The sequence below is a fragment of the Coffea eugenioides genome, chromosome 9, assembly GCF_003713205.1.
Source record: "Coffea eugenioides isolate CCC68of chromosome 9, Ceug_1.0, whole genome shotgun sequence".
NCBI lineage: Eukaryota > Viridiplantae > Streptophyta > Magnoliopsida > Gentianales > Rubiaceae > Coffea > Coffea eugenioides.
In genome coordinates, this window is record NC_040043.1 from 7,126,473 (window position 1) to 7,151,638 (window position 25,166).

The following is a 25,166-nucleotide window of genomic DNA, read 5'->3' on the forward strand; positions in this document are numbered from 1 at the left end:
AATAAAAGAAAAGTATAACAAAAAGAAATAGGTGATTGAGACTTTCAAATTTTAAAACAATCACACAATAAGAAATTCAACTGTTAGTCTTAAAAGTGATGAGTATGATTGTAATTTATTAGTATGACTATAAAATTTGAATTAGGATCGATTAATTAGATGGTCTTATTACGCAACTCAATAAATAAATTATTATCAAAAGAGAAAAGGTCACAAATATTGAAAGGATTCATATAGTGAAATCAAATAGATATATATGGGTTTAAAACAAAATTGTTAAATTTAAATCCATGTATATATCTATTGAATAGTATGTGTACAACTATAATTAATCTGTTTAGATAAAATCAAATAGAAATATATTATATGCTATTCGTATTATTCAGGTGAAATCAAATAGATATATACATGGATTAAAAAAAATTTTCATATGCATGGTCAATGAGAAATAAAAAAATTCATTTTACAAAATATGAGGGATGAAAAAATTTATTTTGTGAAATATGAGGAACGAAACAATTTATTTTGTGAAATGTAGAGAATTATAGATCAAATTATATAAAATTTGATTTGACAATTTTACTCATAAAAAAATGATTATATGCAAGGCATGTGATGAATTTCAATAAAAAAAAAACTAGTCAAAAACTTAGATAGGGACCAAATTTAACCATTATGAATTTATAAGGAATATAAAATTATACTTTTAAAAATGAAAAACGAAAAAAATCATTTTATAAAATGTGAGATACTTTTGAACATTTTCCCAAATTATAGTATTCACTTCACTTTTGTGCTTATTTTCTTAAGGATTATTATCATTTTACCCCCTTAAACTATATCACTACTAGCAGTTTACCCCATTATGTTATTTTTTAGTCATTTCATCCCCATAAGTAATTCAACTCAACATGTTAAGCAATTTTGGACAAAAATAACCTTTTATTCTATAATATTACTACATTGTTATTATTATTTTATTCATTTAAATTATAGTGATATAATCGATTTAATTTCTAACATTATTTTTTTGAAATTTTATTTTAACGTTAATCTAATTAGTATGGTCAAAAAATTTTAAATATATTTACCCTTATATAGATAATTAAAAATAAAAATTTAGAATGATTATTCTTCTTTTTTTTTTCACTTTAAGAGATCCAAAAATATAAAAATAAAAGGATTTTTTCAAATTTCTTTTTTCACACTTATTAATATTAGAAAAAGAAAAAGAGATAGGAAAGAAAGAGACAGAAAATTAGATTTTGTAAAGAAAAAATAAAAAAGGTCTAACATTATCATATTAATTTAAGGTTGTTGGAAAGGATTGAAATCTGGTGGTAAACAGTAAAGTGAAATAATTTTAAAATAATAAAAGTATTTAATTCTTTCTTATTTGTATTTTCTAAAAAAAGAATTGAGCTCTCTCTATCTATCTTTTTTTCCCTGTCTCCCTCCCCCTCCCTATCTTTCTATTTTTTTAATATTAGTAAGATTGCCAAAAAGAAAGAAATTAATATTTTAACCTTTTTTCTTGATACTAAAGAGGAGTAGAGTCACTCTAAATTTTTTTATTATTTTTATTATACAAAGATGAGGGTACTTTCTTTTAAAAATTTTTAACTTGTTAAGTTGGTTTAATAATTAGATAAATGTCCAAAAAATAACTCCATGGGTAAATTGATAATGAGACTATAGTTTATAAGGATAAAATGATAATAACTTTAAAGGTTAAACTTGTCTTTTTACTTTAATTAATAAACTCCGTTAATTTTGACTATTAGTTTTGAGGGTAAAGTAATTAAAAGATAATAACCCTTTTTTTAAGAGAAAAATTAATAGTGGCATCCAACGTTACAGCGGTAAAGTGATAATAACCCTTTTCTTAATTTCTTTACTTTGAGTGTTGATGCAGAGGGAAACTCGAGGTTCAGTCGCCCAGGTGCTTCAAAAATCCGGCACCCGCTCTCTCCTCCTCCTTTCCCACCTTCTTCGGCCTCTTTTGATTCCATGAAGCTTGATTTCTATCAAGAAAGCTAGAGCCCACAAAGGCATGCCCGTCAAGGCCTTTGCTTCAAAGCGGCTTGGCTTCAACCTCACTTCAATCCCTTGTAAGTCTTCTCCCCATTTCTTGATTCATTGCCCCTTTTCAGCTCTCCCAAACCCACTTTCTGAAACTGAAGGATCCCACGAAAAAGATGATCTTTCCATTGATTCCCCCAATGCTTGCAAAGTTTTTAAGCCACCCCAGAAAGTTACAGGTGAATTTAGAGTTGAGCAGCCCCCAATTTCTCATAAGCTGTTTAAATATGCTCAGAAATCGGGTTCTTATAAAAGGGGTGATTCCACATTCTATTCGCTTATCGAGAACTATGCTAAAAATGGGGACTTTAAGTCTTTGGAAATGGTTTTTGTTAGAATGAAAAGTGAAAGGAGAGCTTTTGTAGAGAAGAATTTTATAGTAGTTTTTAGGGCTTATGGAAACGCCCATTTGCCGGAAAAGGCGCTAGAGTTGTTTGATAGAATGGTGGATGAGTTTCACTGTAAAAGAACTGTAAAGTCTTTTAATTCTGTTCTCAACGTAATAATTCAAGAGGGTTTATATTATCGTGCATTGGATTTTCATTCTTATGTTATTAATAAGAAGGGTATTAGGCCGAATGTTTTGACTTTTAATTTAGTTATTAAAGCAATGTGTAAGGCAGGGTTGGTCGATAGAGGAGTGGAGACATTTAGGGAAATGCCATCTTGGAAATGTGAACCGGATGTTTTTACTTATTGTACTTTGATGGATGGGTTGTGCAAGGAAGATAGGATTGATGAGTCGGTGGCATTGTTGGATGAGATGCAAATAGAGGGTTGTTTTCCGAATCCAGCAACATTTAATGTGTTGATCAATGGGCTTTGTAAAAAAGGTGACTTGGCTCGAGCAGCAAAGCTTGTGGAAAATATGTTTCTTAAAGGTTGTATTCCAAATGAAGTTACTTATAATACTCTTATACATGGTTTATGCCTTCAAGGGAAATTGGATAAGGCAATTAGTTTGTTGGGTAGGATGGTAGCAAATAAATATGTTCCCAATGATGTTACATATGGGACTATTATCAATGGCCTTGTTAAGAAAGGAAGAGCTGTTGATGGTGCAGACGTCCTGATGGCCATGGAGGAAAGGGGGCAGCAGGGAAATGATTACATTTACTCAACACTTATTTGTGGGTTGTTCAAGGAGGGGAAATCTGTAGAGGCACTGAATATGTGGAAGCAAATGATGGAAAAAGGATGGAAACCGAATACAGTTGTTTATAGTGTTCTTATAGATGGTTTATGTAAGGAAGGAAAACCTTTTGAAGCTAAGGAAGTTCTTTCTCAGATGGTTAATATAGGTTGTGAACCAAATGCATATACCTATAGCTCCTTGATGAAGGGATTTTTCAAAAATGGCAAAAGTGATATGGCAATTCTAGTATGGAAAGAAATGAGAGAGAGAAATTGCCCCTATAATGGAGTTTGCTACAGCGTACTTATTCATGGACTCTGTGAGGATGGGAAGCTGAAGGAGGCAATGATGGTGTGGGGGCAGATGTTGGGTAAAGGATACAACCCTGATGTGGTCGCTTATACCTCAATTATATATGGCCTGTGCAACAATGGTTCAGTAGAGCAGGGCTTGAAACTTTTTAACGAGATGCTTTGTAAGCATTCTGATTCTCAACCTGACATAATCACTTATAACATACTTCTTACTGCTTTGTGCAAGCAAGATAGGATTACCCGTGCCATTGATCTCCTGAATAATATGTTAGATAGAGGATGTGATCCTGACACTGTGACATGTAACATTATTTTGACAATTGTAAAGGAGAAAATAAATCCATCTCAGGATGTGACAGAATTTTTGGATGAGCTAGTTTTACGGCTGTACAAGCGACAAAGAATTGCTGGAGCATCCAAAGTCATTGAAGTGATGCTTCAAAAGTATCTTCATCCCAAAGCATGCAATTGGGAACTTATTATTCAAGAGTTGTGCAAGCCAAAGAAGATTCATGCAGCCATCAACAAGTGTTGGAATAGCTTGTTTGGCTGATCTGAGGGGTAAACTTAATTCCTTCACTCTACTATTTTGTTACTTGTTTTTCAATTTCAAAGAGAGATAATGTGTTCCAATAGTCTGTTACAATAGCTCCATACCTGTAAAGTTCCTTTTCCTCAGGAAATCTGGAAGTTTCATTTATCTACTTTTGGCTTGGCGGAATTGTCAAAGAATAAGAAAGTTATCTTGTTAATCTTCCGGTGATATGTCAGTGTCAGGAATAGCATTTACAAATTCATGATAAGAGATAATACTTCGGAAAAGCAGGCATAGTTAAAATGCCTATGCTGATTAGTAACTAGCTAGGGTCTGTCAGTAAATATCTATAGAGGTGACAGAACTGGCAATCTACGATAGAATAATGGTCATCCATGATCTAGGTGCTTCCAGTCCAATAGCTCGTATTCAGTGTGGATATATGTAAGATATAAGTATTAAATTTACATAAACCTCAATTTGAGCAACTAGAAATGCTACTTTCTTTTTTTCTTTTTAGCAGGAATACTGCTAATTTTTTTATGGAAAAACAACCATGTTCAGATCAAAGACTTGATTTTGCTAATACGGAGTGTTGATAAGGGATACTCTATAAGAACATAATATGCTGGAATTATCTTCTCCCCTACCTCAACTTTTCTTCACGTAAGAAAGCCACTTGTTGATGGATGTTTAGGGGTTTGTCGCATTACCTTATTGCATTGTCACAAAAAAGTTTCTCGTTTCAATGATTAGGGTCACTTTTGCCTTCTTTGAAGACTTTTTAGGAGTATTAGGACGGTGCAAGGCAATAGATTACAAAAACTAAACTGGTTGAAGAGATGGTACTGGGACCCTCCCAATTTTGAAATTGAGCATTAATCTGATAATGGGACTCGCATAGTAGAAGAAAATAAAATTGAATCAACTACGAAAAGATCCTTTAAACAAGATGAAAGGTAGCAAACCCTAAAGTATTAAGCTTTATCGTTTCATATGACAAGCCATCAAGTTCCAAATTTCTATAATGCTGCATATCAGAAACAGGCCAATGCATCTTGAGTAGATTACCTATTTGTTATCACTGCATAAATGACTCTTTTACTTAAGTCGGATACTCAGAGTCTTCTTAGTTTTGCAGATTTATTGAGTTTTGGTGGAAATATTCCATCATGATAGTGATCCTGAAAACACTCTCTGAAAAGTTATAGATTTTAGTGTTTTCTTGTGCTCCGGGTGATTGAAGAGTTTCTATTGATGATAGTCTTTTCATCTTAGACATCACGTTTATGGTAATTATACAAACAATGGTCTGTGAAAAATGTATATAATTTAAAGCATCTCACCATGAATAATACTATCAACATGCAGGGGTTATTCAGTTGGCCGATGGTCTAAAGCTTCTGGGCTGTGTGAGAGACTTTTGTGAAAACACTCTCCTGTGTTTCAGAGGTTAGTTCACGCTTTAAGCTGTAAGCATGTTTAATTAGACTCTATTATGTCTATCCAGGATGCATTTCTCTTTGGATTTTCTTCTCCTCTTTTGGTTCAATCTCTTTCCCTACATTGATGGTTTGTTAAGCCTTCATTATTATACATCTCAGTATGCCATATGCTTCCAAGCTGAAGATTATGGAGATAAGAGGTTGTTCAAGAGAAATTTGCAGGCCTTGTATTTTCCTGGTGAAGGTAACTTTTGCCTAACCTATCTTCATAAATTTCTTATTCCTGCAAGTTTTATACCTTGTAATTTTTCATTTTTGTGCTTATATATGCTTTCCTGATGGATATTTTTTGATCTAATCTGTGTAACTTGAAGTTTCAAAGGGTTTCAATGTGTCTCAAGTCATAAAACTTACCAAATGGCGCAATAAGTTGGAATCCTATTACATCATATAAGAAGATGATAGCGCAAGACTTGAGCTTCGAGATGCCATCAGCAGTGGTTCCACTTGGACATGTTGGAACTTCAAAAGATGCTGCTGAGTATAACTAAGACATGGAATTTCAAAAGATGCTGTCAACACTAGTTCCACCAGAAGTAGATTTTTAAGCTACATAAGTGAATGGGCTATCAATTTTCAAGTCAGTTTTGCTTAGATTTAGATGAAACCTTAAGCTGAATTTGACTTGTTATTTTCTCGGACACCACTAAGACATAAAAAGTTATGAGTACGGTACTTAGGTTACTGGGAAAACTGATACTGTGAACTTTTGCTTTGAATTTTTTTCCATCTCTTTTCGTGCAAGCTTAATTTATTGGCTGCGTTATTCAGTGTGACATAAATTTTTTTTTCAAAAAAAGGGCTTGAAAAATGAAAAGACGAAGGGGATTCCCTTTGCTGGCCAGGCACTAACGTGATGCATGATTGCACAAAAAATATGTTTATAAAGAAAAAGAAAACAACATATTATACGAACTAAGTGTTGCTGAATGCCCCAGTAAAAGTTCAAGGGGAGGAGTTCCAGAAAACAATGATCATAAAAAGGCTTTCATGGTGAAGTGAATGGTCTGTGTCCTGTTAGGAACATAATTAGATGCATGCATGGCTCTGTTTTACCATGGTGCTGCTTATGTTTTGTGTCGTCAAGTGAGTGTCATATGCATTATTGGACTATGAGCCATGTGGAATATCCCCTAATTATGTGCTTTTACTTGACATGTTTTTATTTATTTTACCTTTTTTTCCCTGTTTCTTGAGAAATGGAAATATATTATATCTTTATGAACTTTTGGCATTTACTATTATCTAAAGAAATATAATGCTTGTTGAACATATAATATAAAATGCACATGGTGAAGTCCATAGAGTTAAAATTTGGACACCTTTTGGGAGGGAAAGATATGTAGTGTATTTTCACAATTTGCACAGCTTCAACTATCGTTGCCATCACATATATGAATAACAAATTGGCTCGCCAAATCTGATATATTGACCACAAAAACAAGTACTTGAATTGAATTGATGCTCAAAAGAGTTTTGAACTCATTGCTGAAACCACCAATTACCTCTGCTTGCCAGGAACATATCCCTATTGTAAAGCAGGTGCATTTGCAGCTTTTTTCTCCAGATCTCCAGCTACCTATGTAGACAGAATTAAAAAATTGACTCTGTTGTCAAATACAGCTACAGTTATCATTTTGCGAAAGAAAACCTTTTCAGGTTATTGTTGATTTGTAATGAGAATTCTATCATACTGGTCAAGAAATATATTTATCTTGCTTTAGATCAATCGCTTATGTGCAATTTGTACTTCAAATTAGCTATCTTCTGTTCATTGACTAGTTCTTAAATCATATTTAGATTCCTGATTTGAGCTTGGTTTTGGCTGGGATTATGGCTAGTACTAAAAGCCATACAGAAGGAGGAAAGGACTTATAAGATGCAACCAAAATCCAGTGAAGAATAAATTCTTTGTGAATGATCAAAGAATCCCTGCTGAAAAAGTGCATAATTTCTACTGGCATGAGGATGGAGATGAGGCATGCAACGGTTCTCCTCGATTTTGTTGAAGGTATTAGAACATCAGAAGGAAAAGGATAAGAGGACGAGCTTGTTAGTCACTGTTTGAAATATTATGTACTTCCTAGTTCAGTAGCGCTCGGGATCCTGAAGGATGCTTTTATGGTGGGCACAGAGTTACTGTCCCTTTGAGGGCATTAACAAGTAAAAGAATATTTCTTATTCTTCGGAGCAACTGTAGCATATCTCATAATGGGAAACCGAAGACAAAAGGGCCAGAGGTGTATCATGCGGAGGATGCTGATTGTTTTGTATACTATTGCAGAGAACAAGGCCTCTTGAATTTGCCTAATACATCCTTGAAGTGCCTTAATTTCGTCAACCTCATTGCAACCTTGCTGAGGTGGAACCAAGAAGTTCAGGCAAATCTTAGTGAAGTTTCTTCGTATTGATTTTGGCAGATGTACATTTTCTAAAAGCTAACTTTGTATTAGAATATTTAGGGAGCTGATTATGAAATTACAGCTGTAGTGTGGTCATTTATGGCCTAGAATTTCAGAAACTTTGTTGAAGCTCAACCTCCCACAAAGGATGAGCTCTTGTAGTAAGAAAAGCTAAGGTCAGAACAAGGCTGAACCAGAATATAAAGCAATTGTGCTCTCTTTCTCCCTCTTTGCACGAGTTCAAATATGAGATACTCGGTTCGATTCAACTCGTTTACAGTTCTAGTCACTTTTGAGGTTAGGGTGGAGTTATTTTCCGGATATAGATTTCTTTGTGGACTACCGATGCTTTTATTGCAGGATTTTTTGGAGCATTTTGATAATTTTTTTTGAAGTGCAGACAAAAATGTCTACACTGTGTGCTAAAAAATTAAAGAAAAAACCTGTAGAATAGGTTGAAATACTACTCAAATCACTTCTCGACTTATGCACTAAAAAGGGAAGATTGCTGTTTAGAAATCATCAGGGGGAAGACCACTGTGAGCATAGTTTATAGTAAGTCTCCTCTTTTCTCTGTTGGACATGATCATATTCATTTGAATTACAGATTGAAAAGTAAAGCTCTAAGAACCACCTTCTTAATGTACCGCTCAAAAGTGGATTTCTAGTGTTCGCAGCCTTGACAAGCAGCAGCCCATTTTACTAGCAAGTTTCTAACTTTCTCTGGGAAGGAAGCCAACCATTTTCCACTGCAATTACATTGTTGCAAGAGGTACAGACCACTCTTCAGTCCTGGTATTTAATGTACCTCTCCTGGTGTTTAGGGCTAATATGAGGTGATTGAAGCACAACCTTCTCATGCTTCCTTTCCCATAAAAAGGAAAGAACTATAAGTTGATAGAGGCCTCATTATGCCTTCACTGGGGAGCTCAGCCTCAGAGAGCAAGGATCTCAGGGTCAATTCTTCTCAAGAACCTGAAGATTTCTCCTCCTTAAGAGTGGTTTAATAAATGCGACAGTATCCTGGTTCACTTATCACTATCGCTGGTTGTTTCAGATGCATGGCCTAATAGCTTGTATACCTTTGGTATACTGTATTTGTCATGTTACATTGGTTGCTTTCCTCATGCACAAGTCAGATGAATCTGTCTAATAGATACAAAGTGTTCTTTGGCCCCCAAAATCTCTAAAAAAATTCCTTCCTCTCTGTCTAGGCCTGGTATATGCATTAAGCTAGACAAAGTTTGAGAAATTTCTGGTTTAAAAAGGATAGTTTTTAAACTTTAGTTTCCATCAGACAAGGTTATTATTGTGCCTCTATGCGCTACTTCATGCACAAAAAAATTTAGCTGCGTGTGGCAACCCGCCTGATAGTGTAGAATATTCTTGATTTGCCACCTCCTGGGGTAAAGATTTTTGGTTGGTGGAGAAAACCTCCCAACAAATAGGCCAAGCTGTGTATTGCTTCCTGTTGGCGTAGAGGACTTGAGGGTTTAGAGATTCGGGCAAAATGTACATGTATTAAGACAGAAGAATCAAAGGAAAAGGCATTGATAGAACAAAATTAGCTTTCCAAAGGATGTCAATCTCTTGATTAATGGTAGTCTGATTGGTTTTGCTGTTATCCACATTGAACTGCTGCAGAAATAAGATTGCGCTTCTAATGTTTGAAGCACTGTAATACAGCGTTAATTGCTCTGTGACTTGTAAAAATTAATCAATTAGCCATTGAGTTTGAGCATGAAGGGGAAAGATTAATATATGCATCTCGCAATTCACAACCATATCAGCAGCAACTTTACACAACCAGGAAACAAGAAATGGATACCATATCTGCCTTTTAACATTTCTAAGGATACTTCATCCTGAACTTTGCATTGGATAACCACAGCAACAAAGGGTCTGAACAATTGACAAGCACAATTGTTTCAGACAATTGATGGTTATTATTTTGGCTGAACAACATATTCTTTTCCTCAAGTATTAAGATCATTCGCGCGGACAGACACTCTTGGAACGTACACTCGTATATTCTCTGAGCGTATGTAGAACTGGATAACAATAATGAGACTGTATAAAAGTTAATTTAATCTAGGGGTTGGGATTTCCTGTATCTTCTTCATCAACAGTCTTCGACGATTTTTGATGAGCCAAGTCATAAGTAGCATGTAAACCAACAAAGACATAATAAATCAGCATTACCACTGTACATATTCCAAACCTCATGAAAGCCTCAGCACCTAAAGATCCCATGAGAAACAAATTTGTGGCAATGGATAAGGAAGGCAGCCACGGAACAAGTGGAACACCCCAGACCTTTGGAGCTCTCTGCTGTGGCAAGAAAACTGAAATCCCCAGAGTCGCAAAAAACCAAAGAGGAATTGTTATAGTGTAACCCAGCCAACCTTTAGGATTTAAGCCCCAGTAAGCAGAAGTTCCCATGGCGGAAGCAATGATAAGAAGTAAGAAGATCATCAGCTTCAAGGCATCCCTCTGAGGAGTTATTCCTCTTGCATAGTACCTTCTCACAAGAAGGGCAACAGACATCATCATGAAGATAAATAGGGTGCTAACCGATAAGAGACTTGACAGGACACCTAAGCCTGAAAAGAAAGCGATACAGGAACCAGAAATGGTGATCAAAAGAGTAGCATATATAGGAGTTCCTGTCACCGGATGGACAAGTGAAAACCATGGAGGAATCATATGTGCTCGCGCGATGTGAGTAATGTATCGTCCTTGTCCAAGTGCACCCACCAATAAAACAGTGGTCATTCCCTTGAGAGCTCCCAGAGCAACCAGATACTTTGCCCAGTTCATACCCACACTCTGAAATGCAACTGAGTAGGCAGCATTTGGGTCAATATCTGTATACTTCTGCATCATACTAAGTGAAAGTGCCATCAGACAGTATATCACTGTGATCAGTGACATTGATCCAAGCAATCCTAGTGGTATATCTCTTGATGGATTTCTTGTCTCTTCAGCCATAGTTGCTATGTTGTCAAATCCTCCATATGCAAAATATACAATTGCTGCCGCTTGGAAGACCCCTTCAGCACCATGGGGCAAAAAGGGGGACAGATTGGTGGTATCGGCATGAGCAAATCCTGCAATTATAACAAATATAATTACAATGTTGTTGATTGCAGATGCAATCCAATTGAAGTATGAAGTCTTCTTTGTGCTGGTCATGGCAATAGTACTGGCAACTACGAGAACTACAACTGCAATTGGATCTAACAAGTTATATCCATCAGCAAGATTTGTGTGGATACGCAATGAATTGGGATGGCGATTAAGGAGGGTTGTAAAGTATGAAGTCCAAGCTCTTGCTACTGCTGCATTTCCAACCATGCACTCAAGAAGTATATTTCCTGCTGCTATGAAGGCTGCAAAATCGCCTAGTTCTACTCTGAGGTAAGCAAATGACCCTCCAGCAACTGGAATTTCCACTGCAAATTCTGTGTAGCAAAAGACCGAGAGCATTGCAGAAATGCCTGAAGCAACATAGGATAACACAATAGCTGGTCCGGCATGCTTATGAGCTTCCTGGCCAGTGAGTACAAAGATGCCAGCTCCAATAACTGAGCCAAATCCAAACCAGATGAGATCCCACCAACTCAGGCATTTTTTCATGTCATTCTCACTTTCTTTCCTGACCTCCCCAACTTCATTAGCATCATCAGACCGACCTACAAGACGGTCCTTGAATCGAATACCAGTCTGTGATAAGGCAGACCTGTAGTTACTCCAGCTCTGGAAGGATTCTTCAGGAAAGAAGTCTTTTTTGCTCCATCTCCAATAACTCCTTGGTTGAGCCTCATTGATACTTTCTTTTCCCACTGACCCCATTTGCTAGCTTTTCTCAAGTGACTTGCTGTCAAGACTATAGCAAAGCTAGAGCTCAATCTGTTGCTTATTCTATGCTTGTGTTTCTGTTGACATTAGACTTGTAAAGATGCCTATAATCTGTGTCTTGCTCTGTTAAGGCCAATTAATTACAGATATGGGTAATCCAGCAAACAACTTGCAATTTGATATTCCGCGTGAAATAGTCAGATTAAATGCGTTTCTTGTCTTCTTCTATTGATTTTCCAAGATCCTGTCCTCTTTAATTTTTTCTATTTTCTCTAGTGTCATCTGATGTGGACAGAGGACCACCCACAATATCTCATCCTCATTGCTGGGTGCTTTGAATTGCGGTGGGTTTGCCTTCTTTTATTACACGCGTCCAAGCTGTGTGGTTCCTCTCATTGTTTGGCCAAATGCATCGTGGTATCTTGTCAAGTTGATTATAACCTTCTCAATTATAAGCCTAAGTTGTGGGAGATGCATGCAATTCTGCAGAGTTTCACACCTCCAAATAGAAGTCAAGACTCATGACGTATTCTTGATTGGTTCAAGAGTTAAAATCACTCTTTTTCAAGAGTTAAAAAGACTTCAGCGTGATTGTCTTGCTATCTGTTCATTTCCACAAAGCATTTAATTTATTTTTGGCTGTGGAAAAGTTTGAACTGGTAGCTTTCATATTTTAAGGCTATTTTATCCAATATTCAGGAGTTATAGTGCTCAATTTTCTGGTTCATATTGCTTTCCTTCATTTCATATTATTTCGATTTCTTGTTTCTTTGGGGTCAGTTGCTTTCCACCTCTTAACTTTTTCAGCCATAACAATCTGAGAACGTTAGACCCAAAGATGGTTTGAACCCAAAAAATTATAAGCAAGTGGCATGCTCAGATTCATGTGCATGCTTGCTCTTAAAGAATCCAAGGACGAGAAGACAAAAGTGACAGCCAAGAATCTGGACTTATCCTTAATATTTTTCTTTGCAATCGATCATGATTAGACTAGTAGACCAAGACAGTAATCATGGTTCATGGAAGAAAACGTTCATATGACATTAACTTTTCTTTCTTTTCCTGTCCAGTTCCATACTCAGTACCTTATTTATGTGGGGTGAACCACATTAAGAACTGTCTTTGACTTGTCAGGCCTCCTGCATTATCTTGAAAAGAACGAAGAGTCACTATCTTGCCGTCCCTTGATGTCTTGTCTTCTTCTTTTCCCCTCAATTCCTGAAAATCCCATATGCCTAACCATTTTGCCTACGACCACTCTAATTTGGGACAATGAGAGATTATGTATGATGTTAATGACTTGTCTGTTGTCTGTATTGAAACATGGCTGCCAAGATGATCATGACCATTTCACACCAAATAAAAATTAAAGAGCAAAAAATAAAAAATAAAAAGAAAGCGGGATCAGATGCCCATAAAACTATTTTGGGTTTAAAATTAAAAAAAAAAAATGACCCCTAATTGGGTTCAATTATTTTCAGTACTCTCTGTATCAGTGTCCAGTGAAAACGTTAATGATGTAGCTAATCATGCTCATTCATGACATATTTTCTTGGAATCCAGCCTAATTTTTTTCTGAATGTATATAGGAATATGATAACAATAATGAGACTCCTGTATATGAAAATTTAGTTTGGGGCAGGTTTGGTTTTTCTGTATTTTCTTCATCAACAATCTCCATAGATTTTTTATGAGCCAGGTCAATCAGATAATGACACAGGGATCAAATTCAACATTTTGGGGTAGGTTTGGTTTTTCTGCATTTTCTTCATCAACAATCTCCATAGATTTTTTATGAGCCAGGTCAAAAGTGGCATGTAGACCGACAAAGACATAGTAAATCAGAAGCAACATGAAGGCAGCATGAAGATATTTTCTTCCATCCACGCTTTCAAGAAGTATATTTGCTGCTGCTATGAAGGCTGCAGAGTCTCCTAGTTCTACTCTCAGATAATGACACAGGGATCAAATTCAACATTTTGGGGTAGGTTTGGTTTTTCTGCATTTTCTTCATCAACAATCTCCATAGATTTTTTATGAGCCAGGTCAAAAGTGGCATGTAGACCGACAAAGACATAGTAAATCAGAAGCAACATGAAGGCAGCATGAAGATATTTTCTTCCATCCACGCTTTCAAGAAGTATATTTGCTGCTGCTATGAAGGCTGCAGAGTCTCCTAGTTCTACTCTCAGATAATGACACAGGGATCAAATTCAACATTTTGGGGTAGGTTTGGTTTTTCTGCATTTTCTTCATCAACAATCTCCATAGATTTTTTATGAGCCAGGTCAAAAGTGGCATGTAGACCGACAAAGACATAGTAAATCAGAAGCAACATGAAGGCAGCATGAAGATATTTTCTTCCATCCACGCTTTCAAGAAGTATATTTGCTGCTGCTATGAAGGCTGCAGAGTCTCCTAGTTCTACTCTCAGATAATGACACAGGGATCAAATTCAACATTTTGGGGTAGGTTTGGTTTTTCTGCATTTTCTTCATCAACAATCTCCATAGATTTTTTATGAGCCAGGTCAAAAGTGGCATGTAGACCGACAAAGACATAGTAAATCAGAAGCAACATGAAGGCAGCATGAAGATATTTTCTTCCATCCACGCTTTCAAGAAGTATATTTGCTGCTGCTATGAAGGCTGCAGAGTCTCCTAGTTCTACTCTCAGATAAGCAAATGACCCCCAGCTACCGGAATTTCTACTGCAAATTCTGTGTAGCAGAAGACTGAGAGCATTGCTGAAATGCCAGAAGCAACATAGGACAAGACAATAGCTGATCCAGCATGATTGTGAGCTTCCTGGCCAGTGAGCACAAAGATGCCAGCTCCAATTAACTGAGCCAATACAAACCAGATGAGATCCCACCAACTCAGGCTTGTTTGACAAGAATCTTGAAGGGATAGGAACAAATTAGACATTGAAATTCTAATCAGTGATGGTCATTGATGAATAATGATACTCCATTATTTATTTTCTTGCATGGGCAAGGACGGATCTATCTTTTGACTTTTGGAACAACAATGCAATTCCAATGATAATTGCGACCCTCTTGTCTTTATAGCCTTTTTCAAGTCAAGGCAACATTTTGGAATACACAACAAGGATCAAAATACAAAAGCTCTGATTTTTACCACCTTCCTCTATTTCCCTTTTTCCGTTTTTGGTCAGGCACAAGACTCAAAAGCTATGGTTTAGAAGTGCAGAGGTGCCCTGTTCATGATATATATTTCCGGTTAATGAAGGAATTATTTGTCTGTCTGTTACTCGGGGAGTAGGAGTTTTATAACAAATCTCCTTTTTCCAGTTAAAGAATTGGTGGCCTATCATTTGCACCACCATCAGAGTCTCATGTCTTTTGTCATTCCAAATTACAAAAGGGGAGCTTTGTAACTCTCCATCTTTCAGATTCATTAGCTTTATACTTCAACTGAATCCTGTAATTAAGAGGCAAAGTCTGAATCCAACTGGAGTTGTATTAGGATTTTCTAGTAACCAAGTATGAAACTTTCCACCATCTTGAAGGTAGTTTTCCACCTGTTTTGTTTCCTTTTTGTTTACCTTTTCTGGGGTATATGGGAAAGTGATCACAAGTTCACAAGGCATGTTATCACATTTTACATAAAACTGCAGTTTATAGAGCATGTAATCACACGTTAAACTTGTATACGTACAAGCTAATAAACTCAAACGACTTCAAGACGACAGCAAATATACCACACAAATGCAACAATACCAATGGTGGCAGCAGCCAATAGCCCAGCACTGTAGAACACCGAATGGGTGAGATAATACAAGAGCAAAGGCAACAGTTTACCTCGCTATTGAAGCTAGCAAGGCTGACTACTGCAATCATCAGTGATAACAAAATAACAGTAAACTGTCAGTTTGAAAATGCCGCAGTTTCAATACACTCTTCCAGATTGTAAAATTCATCATCTTGATAGGCAATTAGCAAGATGCGGGGGAAAACTTAGCCCCTACAGGTAATCAACTCTCTTTTACCTAGATATGCTGTAAAGCTAGCATATTATCTACTACTCCACATTAGCAGTAAGTGCAACACAATATTATAAATTATACATACTCTGTAGCAAAAAGGACAGACAGCCACGAGCTTTTGCATGAAAATTTTCCCTTAAGGGATTGAATGATGGTTGAAAGCACTACTTATAAAGGCTAAGATTTTCTTTGCATTGGATCAAAGGTACACCATCTTCCCGCCAGATTATCCTTTCTTCACATAATGCTGCCACAACCTCTTTATACAATTTATGTTCCTAATAATAATACTCCCTCCGTCCCATTGATAGTGTCATACTTTCCTTTTTTATCCGTCCCAAAATGATTGTCACTTACTAAAATTGGCAATGAAAACTCTCACACATTTCCGCTTCATACCCTTCAATGTGACAGCCTTTTCTTTTCTTTTAGTGGGCCCAATTATGCACTTTCCAAGTACCAACACTGCACTTGATAGATCGTGATTCTCACATGAAATGCAAACAACAATCGTGCATGACACTTTCCTCTAAAGTAGTGTGGAGACTTTTTATTCTTTTGGGTCCCACATGTCTTATCACAACTTATGACCCCTTTATCATTCAATCACGTATGGAAACATTGAAAGTCAAGGGGTATTGCCGGAACTTAAACACAAATTATTTAAAAGTCTTGCACTGTTGATAAAAATTACAAGTTTCGAAGCGCGACACAAATTCTGGGACGGAGGGAGTACAAAAAAACCATGTCATCAAAGATGAAAATATCAGAAAAAAGGCGCATTGTAAAGAAAATTTGAGGTGAATTACACAAAAATTCAAATCACACTAGAGAATGTGTCAGGCTTGAGCTTTTCTAACCCCTGGTCTTCCCTTCTATGATTTCTAGTCTCAATTCGAAGAAAAGCATGCACAGTATACATTGGAAGGAATGCAGTGGATAGGGGTATAGGAATACGGATGATAAGCCATAACAACGGAGAAAAAGTCTTTGTTGGTTTTTTGGGGCATAAACTAAGAAACAACACCTTAGTGTTGCAAAAAAAGCTTATAAGAGACTTCTATTGAAGGTGAAAAACGAGCTTTTGTTCTACATTCATCAACTCACTATTTATAGTGATTACATGAAACAAACTAGCAAAATATCCCACTAACAATTATCCTAAAAATCTCAACAAAATATAATCTCCTTCTACTAGCAAATCTTATCTAAAATATCTGTTAACAAACCAACATGATATTTGGTTAACAAATATCCTTATTTTTCTAATAACTAAATTATTTTGATATCAAACATAATCTAGCAAAATCTGTAGGAAAAGTTGCATATCCCAACACTCCTCCTTGCCACTTTTGCTGCAAATTTTGAATTGTCTTCTCAAATCTTTGAATCTTGTTTTGGAGAGACTTTTGTAAGAAATTCTGCAATTGATGATTAGCCTTGCAATGAACTTCTTTCTTTGGGTTTTTATGCAAGCTAAATATTAGTCTTGCAACAAGCCACTTCTTCTGTCTTCTCATGCCAAACTCCACATAAAAGATGATTTTTTTATTTTTTTTTTATGTTTCCAAATAACCTTCTCATAGGTTTAAAATGGAACATCTTTTTGACGATATTTGAACCTATACAGAAAATATGAAATTCGATGGTTCTTCATTTTGTCATCACCATCAAAATCTGTAGACTCAAAAAACAGAAAATGTTTATAAAATAATTTTGATATCTCCTGACTTTAATCAATGATCTCCTCACTGAATTTCCAGAATCTGAATTCCTTTGATTTCATCATCATTGTTCCACTTTTTTAGAATTGTCAAAATCCGACCAATTCAATAGTGAAACTTCTCCTTTTTATTTTAATTAAGAATAATTTATTCTCAATCAATCATTATCCATTAATCTTTGTGAAAACGGCATCAAAACTGATATGTGAGTGCTGGCCCTTGGATCTCTGTCTAACTGGCAACTCTGTGATCTCTAATTTTGTTGTATCCATTCAGCTCTTCAAATACTGATGAAACAAATTCGTCTCCACCATATCCCGTAGATCATTTGACTACCAAATAAGTCCAAAATTTTATGGCCCAAATTTGGTAAGTTTCACCACTAAAAGTTGAAACATTTGACAAAAAGTTCTTTCCTGTCATGGCTTTGAACTTATAAAGGATCCTCACCAATGTATCACTCTAAAAAAAAAAACAGACTCAGGCCCTTAAGATATAGGCTCTTGATACCACTTTGTTGGTTTTTTGGGGCATAAACTAAGAAACAACACCTTAGTGTTTGCAAAAAAAGCTTATAAGAGACTTCTATTGAAGGTGGAAAACGAGCTTTTGTTCTACATTCATCAACTCACTATTTATAGTGATTACATGAAACAAACTAGCAAAATATCCCACTAACATTATCCTAAAAATCTCAACAAAGTATAATCTCCTTCTACTAGCAAATCTTATCTAAAATATCTGTTAACAAACCAACATGATCTTTGGTTAACAAATATCCTTATTTTTCTAATAACTAAATTATTTTGATATCAAACATAATCTAGCAAAATCTGTAGGAAAAGTTGCATATCCCAACAAAGTTCAACCAGGTGTCAATTTATTCAAGGCAGGCACTAACATGTTTGAGACAATATAAGTTCAAAAGCAAGAACCAATAATTGTGCCAAACAGATTAGCAATAAACTTTTCTTCAAGTAGTCATTAATGCATCTGAATGAAACATAGAATTGCACATTTGGCGTGTAAAACCTTACATAAAACTTCATTACCTCATGGAGGACTCTCGCAGCTAGCTCTTCTGCTGTGTCATTAGGTAGCACGGGTACAATCCTTTGGGCAAGTATGCGACCCCTGTCATACTCCTCATCCACATAATGTATTGTGGGGCCCGAGTATCTAAGAAACACCGAAAGAAATAACAGGAAATTACTTGCTATATGAAAGGTATAAAAATTTAAATAAAAGTCTCTTGACTGAAAACAGCTAAGCCTAATAGAATTTTAACAGCAAAGATATGTTCTACATCCACGGAGAAGAGGAGTATATATAGACCGATGATCTGATGTTTCACAGTAAAAATCTCTTCTCACCAGCCACTACCTTCCTCTTCTCCAATCATTTAAAAAAAAAAGCATTGAAAATGGGAAACAAAGAGAAGAGAAGACCAAATATTTTTTGATGCAAAGAGAAGCAAAACATGAGTTTGAAATACTTTAGTAAGGCATACATTGACAAATATCAGGTATCAGTTCAATGACAGGTTATGCTTGCACTATCGCAACCCTCAAATAATGTTCTGACAGATAACTAAGCAACTTTGAAGCTCTGCCATTAAAATTGATGGATTTTACAAATTATCCAGCTCAGTCTGGAAACTTAAACCACTTTAATAGGTAAGGTGTCAAAGAGATTGAACTGCTGATAATACTCGCCATACATTTTCTTAACACTTTGAAGGAAATTCCATCAAAGACAAAGGACTACCAGAACCAAAAGAAAAAGAAGTTAAACATCAACGACAGTGGGGACAGGACTAACCTTGCTCCAGATGCAATGACTGCCTTATGCACCTTCATACTGTAATAACCTTTGCCTCCAAAAGCTGGAAGAAGTGAAGGATGGATGTTCAGTATGGACCTTGGAAATGCTCGAATCAACTCAGTAGGTATAAGCTTCAAGTAGCCAGCTAAGAGAATGAAATCGACCTTGTAGCTTCTGTCAAGTTCATGGCACAGGGAGAATTAAAAGAGAAATGGCGAAGCACGAATAGCCATTAACTTCTTTTTTCTTTCTTTTTTATGGATTCCTGATCTTTCTTGATTTTGCTTTTTCTTTTGTGGGTTAATTCATCTTGTTTGGATGGGATGCCGATATAGAGGATACCATTAGTGATTGATAAATGTACTAGCTGATGACAGAAACTTACTTAGCATGGATCGGTTTCACAATTATACATTCATATTCATCAAGATATGCAAATTTTCAAGGACAAATTTCAGAGAATAATTCATGCTCTTTGGGGAAGGAGAAGTACATTATTATCATCCAAGCCTCTTAGATTACATCACTTTCGTAACTTGAATCACGCACATCTATCTTCATTGCCTATCCATTTCCAATTTGCAAATATCACCACATGTGAAAACAACCCCTTGAAATCGAATCATATGCCCAATCAATTTCAAACACACTCTAATAACTACCACAGTTTTCACATTTTTCCATAATCTTTACTAAAGACTTCAAAGAGGGTACATGTGAGAGTTGTTGGAAACTTTTCAAAATTTGTATGATGTACATACATGTAATTAATGTATATTCATTAATTTTTGGTACATGTATAGTATTGTGAATGTTTCTAAAATGTACATTCATTTATGAATGTATTCATGTATATGGGAATTATTGAATGAAAGGATAGATTCATGTTTTGATCTAATGATCATGAGATGCATGAATTAAAATGCATGAATGTGTACACAATACTTTGAATCTATTCATACACAATACTTTGAATCTATTCATACAAGTGTTTAATGAGGTCTTTTGTTTCCCAAACAATCTTCCTATATAAAGAGGTCAAGTAGAGAGTGGTTTGCTGCAGAAAATCACTTTCCTACTATCCTTACTCTCTCAAAAGCACTCCTTAGTTCATAAAGGGTTTGTCTTACTTTGTGCAAAAGTTTAAGACAAACAAAACTTCATCTTATCCTAAAGGATATTTGTCCAAGGTTATTGCACGTTATACCGGACAAATAAAGCCTAAAGGAAAGTGATATCTATCACGATTTGAAGCCAATTCTTGTTACTACATTTGCTAGTCATTTACAATTTATCCAACAATCTTTAGGCTTTATTTATACTCTACAATGGCTGGTACCTTGAAAGATTTGGCATCCAATATTGTCAAGCTCGAGAGGTTTGATGGAGGGAATTTCGTTCGTTGGCAAAAACGTGTTCGTTTCCTTCTCACTGCACTCAAAGTGGTCTATGTTTTGACCACACCAAAACCATTGGTCAATCCCGATGAAGAAACTCTTGAAGACATCCGAAACCGTCAGAAATAGGAGAACGACGATGAAATATGCCGTGGTCACATCCTCAATACCATGAGTGACAACCTGTTCGATGTCTACCATTCAATTACGACCGCCAAGGAACTTTGGGATCGATTGGAGTCCAAGTACATGCAAGAAGATGCTACAAGTAAGATTCTTGTCTCGTCTTTTAATAATTATAAAATGGTAGATAATAAGTCTGTTATGGAGCAATTTAGTGAGATTGAAAGGCTTCTTAATCACTTCACACAACACTATCTACACATGGATGAAGCCATTTTTGTTTGCTCTATAATAGATAAGTTATCACCTTCTTGGAAAGATTTCAAAAGAGACCTCAAACATAAGAAAGAGGATATCTCTCTTGAGATTCTTGCTAAATCTCTTCGAATAGAAGAGGAAATTCGCATGCAAGAAAAGAAGGATAGTCAAATCCTTGAAGAGAACAAAGATTCTACTTCAAAAGTGCATGTGATTGAAGAGCGGCAAACTGAAAAGTCTCAAGGAAGCAAGAAGGGCCAACAACCCAAGAATCAATCCAAGAAAAGAAAGAAAAGACAATGCTTCTATTGCAAGAAAGAGGGACACTACAAGTCCGAGTGCAAGATTCTTCAAAACAAGAAGAAGAAGCAAAAGTCTTCCTAAAACACAAGCAAAAATCTTGTAGCAATGATATGTAAAATCAACATGATTGAAGATGATTCTGCTTGGAGGGTTGATTCTGGCGCTACGCGACACGTGTGCAACACTAGAACGTTCTTCAAGTCCATGAAACCGGTGGATGAAAGCACCGTTGTTTACATGGAAAATTCTGCTATAATTCCGGTTCAAGGCATTGGAGAAGTAGAATTAAAATTTACTTCCGGCAATGTTGTAACCTTACAAATGTGTTTTATATACCGGAAGTTAGGAAGAACTTGGTGTCGGCTGGGCTGTTAAATAAATTTGGCTTTAGACTTGTGTTTGAGTCTGACAAATTTATTTTGTCTAAAGGTGGTATGTTTGTAGGCAAGGGTTATCTTTGCAATGGGATGTTTAAGTTGAAAGTACTTGCTATTAGGAATAATAAGATTGATATTATTTCTGCGTATTTGGTTGAGTCTTCTTTTGAATTGTGGGCATAATAGGATTGGTCTGTTTATTTACAAAAAGAATGCATGGAAATGATGAGACTTTGATTTGCTGCCATATTGTGATAAGATGAAGGGAAAATGCAAAACTGCATTGCTAACGAAAATCACAAGAAATTCGTTTCCTAAAGTTGGAAAAGATCATCTAAAATCTTGGATTCCATTTCATGTGATGTAGTGTGATTTGCATTGGTACTCCTACTTTGGGTGGTAAAAAGTACTTTTGTGATTTTTATTGAATGATTATAGTAGATACTGTCATGTTTTCTTGTTACACTCAAAGGTGAAACTTTTGCAAAAAATTTAAGGCATACAAATCAGAAGGTTGGAACTTCATTGTGAATCCTTTATCAAATGATCTAAGGACCAGTGAGGTCGGGAATATTATTGATATTACCTATTTTGAGTCTGTTGGGCAATTTAAAACATGAGGGACTGCTCCTTACACACCAAACAAATGGTTGTAGCCGAAAGGAAAATCGTGATGGACAGAATGGTAATGCACTTTTTGTCAAAATCTGGTTTAAGTCAAGGATTTTGGGTGTAAGCCCTTGTTAACGCTTGTCATATTCTAAATAGAGTGCCTAATAAAAGGAGTTCTATAACCCTTATGAATTTTGAAATAAAATTAAAAGCCCAACCTAAACTATTTGAAGTTTGGGGTTGTAGAGCTGTTGTAAAACTCCCAGAACCTAAAAAAAGGAAATTGGGAGAAAGAGGTGTGGAGTGTATATTCTTAGGATATGCACAAAATAGCAAAGCATATAGGTTCATGGTAATTGAACCTAATGATTCAATTTCGGTTAATACCATAATTGAGTCTAGAGATGCTATTTTTGAAGAGAATAGGTTCACCTCTATAAAAGATGTTATTCCAAAATCAAATGAATTGACAAAAGATGGTGAAAATGAAACCATTGAATTGAGAAGGAGCAAAAGAGCTAGAAAGTCAAAAGACTTCGGTTCGGACTTTTATATGTATCTAGTTGAAGGAACAAGAGATGCAGTGAGCAACCAAATCTCATATTGCTTCAATATTGAGGCTGATCCCAAGACCTATGAAGAAGCAATGAACTCACAAGATGCTCCCTTTTGGAAGGAAGCTATTAATGATGAGATGGACTCAATCATGGGTAATAAAACCTGAAAATTAGTAGACTTACCACCTGGTTCAAAACCAATTGGTTGTAAGTGGATCTTCAAGAAGAAAATGAAGATCGACGGAACTATTGATAAGTTCAAGGCCAGGTTGGTTGCCAAAGGGTTCACACAAAAGTATGGTGTGGACTATTTTGACACATATTCACCAGTAGCTAGAATTGCTACAATTAGAGTGCTACTTGCTATAGTTTCGATCCAAAATCTAGTCATTCACCAAATGGATGTTAAAACAGCATTCTTGAATGGTGATTTGGATGAAGAAGTATATATGGAGCAACCTGAAGGGTTTGTGATGCCTGGTCAAGAGCATAAGGTGTGTAAACTTGTAAAGTCTTTATATGGACTAAAACAAGCACCGAAGCAATGGCATCAGAAATTTGACCAAGTTATTCTTGCTAGTGGGTTCAAAATAAATGAATCTGATAAATGTATTTATAGCAAGTTTGATGATGGCAAAGGTGTCATAATTTGTTTATATGTTGATGACATGTTGATTTTTGGGACTGACTTGGAACAAGTTGAAGTCACAAAAACTTTGCTTTCAAGCAAATTTGACATGAAAGACATGGGTGAGGCAGATGTCATTCTTGGTATGAGAATCTTCAAACATGATAACAATGGAGCTGTTTGGATAGGCCATTTTTTGGGTTATTTCAAATAATGGTACATAAAAGTGTTTGGATACTACTTCAAATAATGCAAATAATTGAGGTTCTCTCGCATGACTTCTGCGCACACGTGGAGTCCTCTTTTCAACGCTGGTGCTGAAGTGCATCTACGTGGAAATTCCTTGGGCCCCCTGGCTGGCCCACGCACGTGGTCTTCAGTATGCAAAAGACGGGAATTCTGAGAACACTGTGCATTTTTTACCGTTGGTGCTATTGAAGGAGAAGAGTAAAGGTAAAGCTGCGATTAAAGCTTCCAAACCTGCACAGAATTTATTCTCTTAGCTTTGCTCCTCCATTTCATAGCTCACTGTCTTCTCCCTTCCAATAGTTATCAGATAGGACTGCCTTTATCTTTTCCCACGGCCAGATAGCTCGCAAATTCATCACTTGGATTCGATTCGCAAGCTGACAATCTATACTGAAAGTGGGCAAGTAACTTTCTGAATCACGGGTTTGAAAGCTCGCTAACACGATACAGTAGCTCTGTGTAAACGTACTTTTCTTACGAAGACCGAGCTGCAGCTACCGTGTTGGTACAATAAAGCTGGTGCCGGGTTGCGGCTTGCAAATCACCTCAATCTTCAGCAATTTTTCCGGATCATCAGCGGCATTCGACCCTGAGCACATAGTGTACATGAAGTCCTGTTTGGAAAGGAGCTGTGAGAAATTGAATTCGGTAAGAACGCATCCTCCTTACCGAGTGCAATTTCTGTTTGAGGTGTCTTTCTATTTGGAAGTCTGGACAGGTTATTGCATGTTGTAATTAAAATTTTTCTGTTGATGGAGCTCGTTTCTGATGAATTTTAATTCGACTGTTCTAGGGTTTTGTCGATTTGTTCGTTGGTGCATTTCCTTGAAATTATCTTCTGGGTCGCATATTTTTCAAGTTCAGTGACTGATTATAAGCACCCCTACTCGTTTGCCTTGTTCAATATTCTTGCAATTAGTCCTCCCTATACCCACTAAGCAAATATTCCTGCAAATGCCTTGAAGGTGTTAGGCTTTGTGAGGTGGCTTGCGTGGCCTGATACTCGTCTTCAAAAATATAATGTGCATGTTGTTCAATAAATTGTTGTTTTGCCTCTTCATTTGTTCAATACAGAATGGTTTGATCTATGAGAATGTTGCATTGTGAAGTCTTTCCTCACCTGATTGTGCTCTAGATATAGACCAGTCAACTGTAGACAATCCAGTATAACTGTAAATACTGCAGGATATAATTTTAGCATAAACTGGCTTTTTGATGAAATACCTTGCCATACAATAAGGTGTTAAAATAAACACGTTTTTCGCATCCTTG

At 36.1% G+C, this 25,166-nt stretch overlaps 3 protein-coding genes across 5 annotated transcripts in view; 1 reads left to right on the forward strand and 2 right to left on the reverse strand.

Annotated features, from left to right (window-relative positions):
* The first annotated feature begins 1,946 nt into the window (after nucleotides 1-1,946).
* Nucleotides 1,947-8,200, forward strand: LOC113783562 (pentatricopeptide repeat-containing protein At4g20090). Of its 3 annotated transcripts, none has more exons than XM_027329731.1 (4): nucleotides 1,947-4,092; nucleotides 5,438-5,518; nucleotides 5,671-5,755; nucleotides 7,372-8,200. In XM_027329731.1, the coding sequence occupies exon 1, from the start codon at nucleotides 2,054-2,056 to the stop codon at nucleotides 4,082-4,084; it is 2,031 nt and encodes a 676-aa protein (XP_027185532.1). In that variant the 5' UTR covers nucleotides 1,947-2,053; the 3' UTR covers nucleotides 4,085-4,092; nucleotides 5,438-5,518; nucleotides 5,671-5,755; nucleotides 7,372-8,200. The 3 variants fall into 3 exon arrangements, with proteins under 3 accessions (XP_027185532.1, XP_027185535.1, XP_027185534.1); XM_027329734.1 differs by having other exon boundaries at nucleotides 7,413-8,200; XM_027329733.1 differs by lacking the exon at nucleotides 7,372-8,200 and adding an exon at nucleotides 7,090-7,226.
* A 1,514-nt stretch (nucleotides 8,201-9,714) lies between these two features.
* LOC113783438 (cationic amino acid transporter 5-like) lies at nucleotides 9,715-12,002 on the reverse strand. The gene has a single exon (XM_027329573.1). The coding sequence runs from the start codon at nucleotides 11,826-11,828 to the stop codon at nucleotides 10,065-10,067; it is 1,764 nt and encodes a 587-aa protein (XP_027185374.1). The 5' UTR covers nucleotides 11,829-12,002; the 3' UTR covers nucleotides 9,715-10,064.
* Nucleotides 12,003-15,699: 3,697 nt separating this feature from the next.
* Nucleotides 15,700-25,166, reverse strand: part of LOC113783465 (phosphoribosylglycinamide formyltransferase, chloroplastic-like) — an 18,640-nt gene continuing 9,173 nt past the window's right edge. Inside the window, exons 3-5 of the mRNA XM_027329605.1 lie at nucleotides 19,388-19,564; nucleotides 18,619-18,745; nucleotides 15,700-16,120 (exon numbers count right to left, since the gene is read on the reverse strand). Coding sequence (XP_027185406.1) covers nucleotides 16,007-16,120; nucleotides 18,619-18,745; nucleotides 19,388-19,564 — 418 coding nt within the window. The 3' untranslated portion in view covers nucleotides 15,700-16,006. The remainder of the gene's footprint in view (nucleotides 16,121-18,618; nucleotides 18,746-19,387; nucleotides 19,565-25,166) is intronic.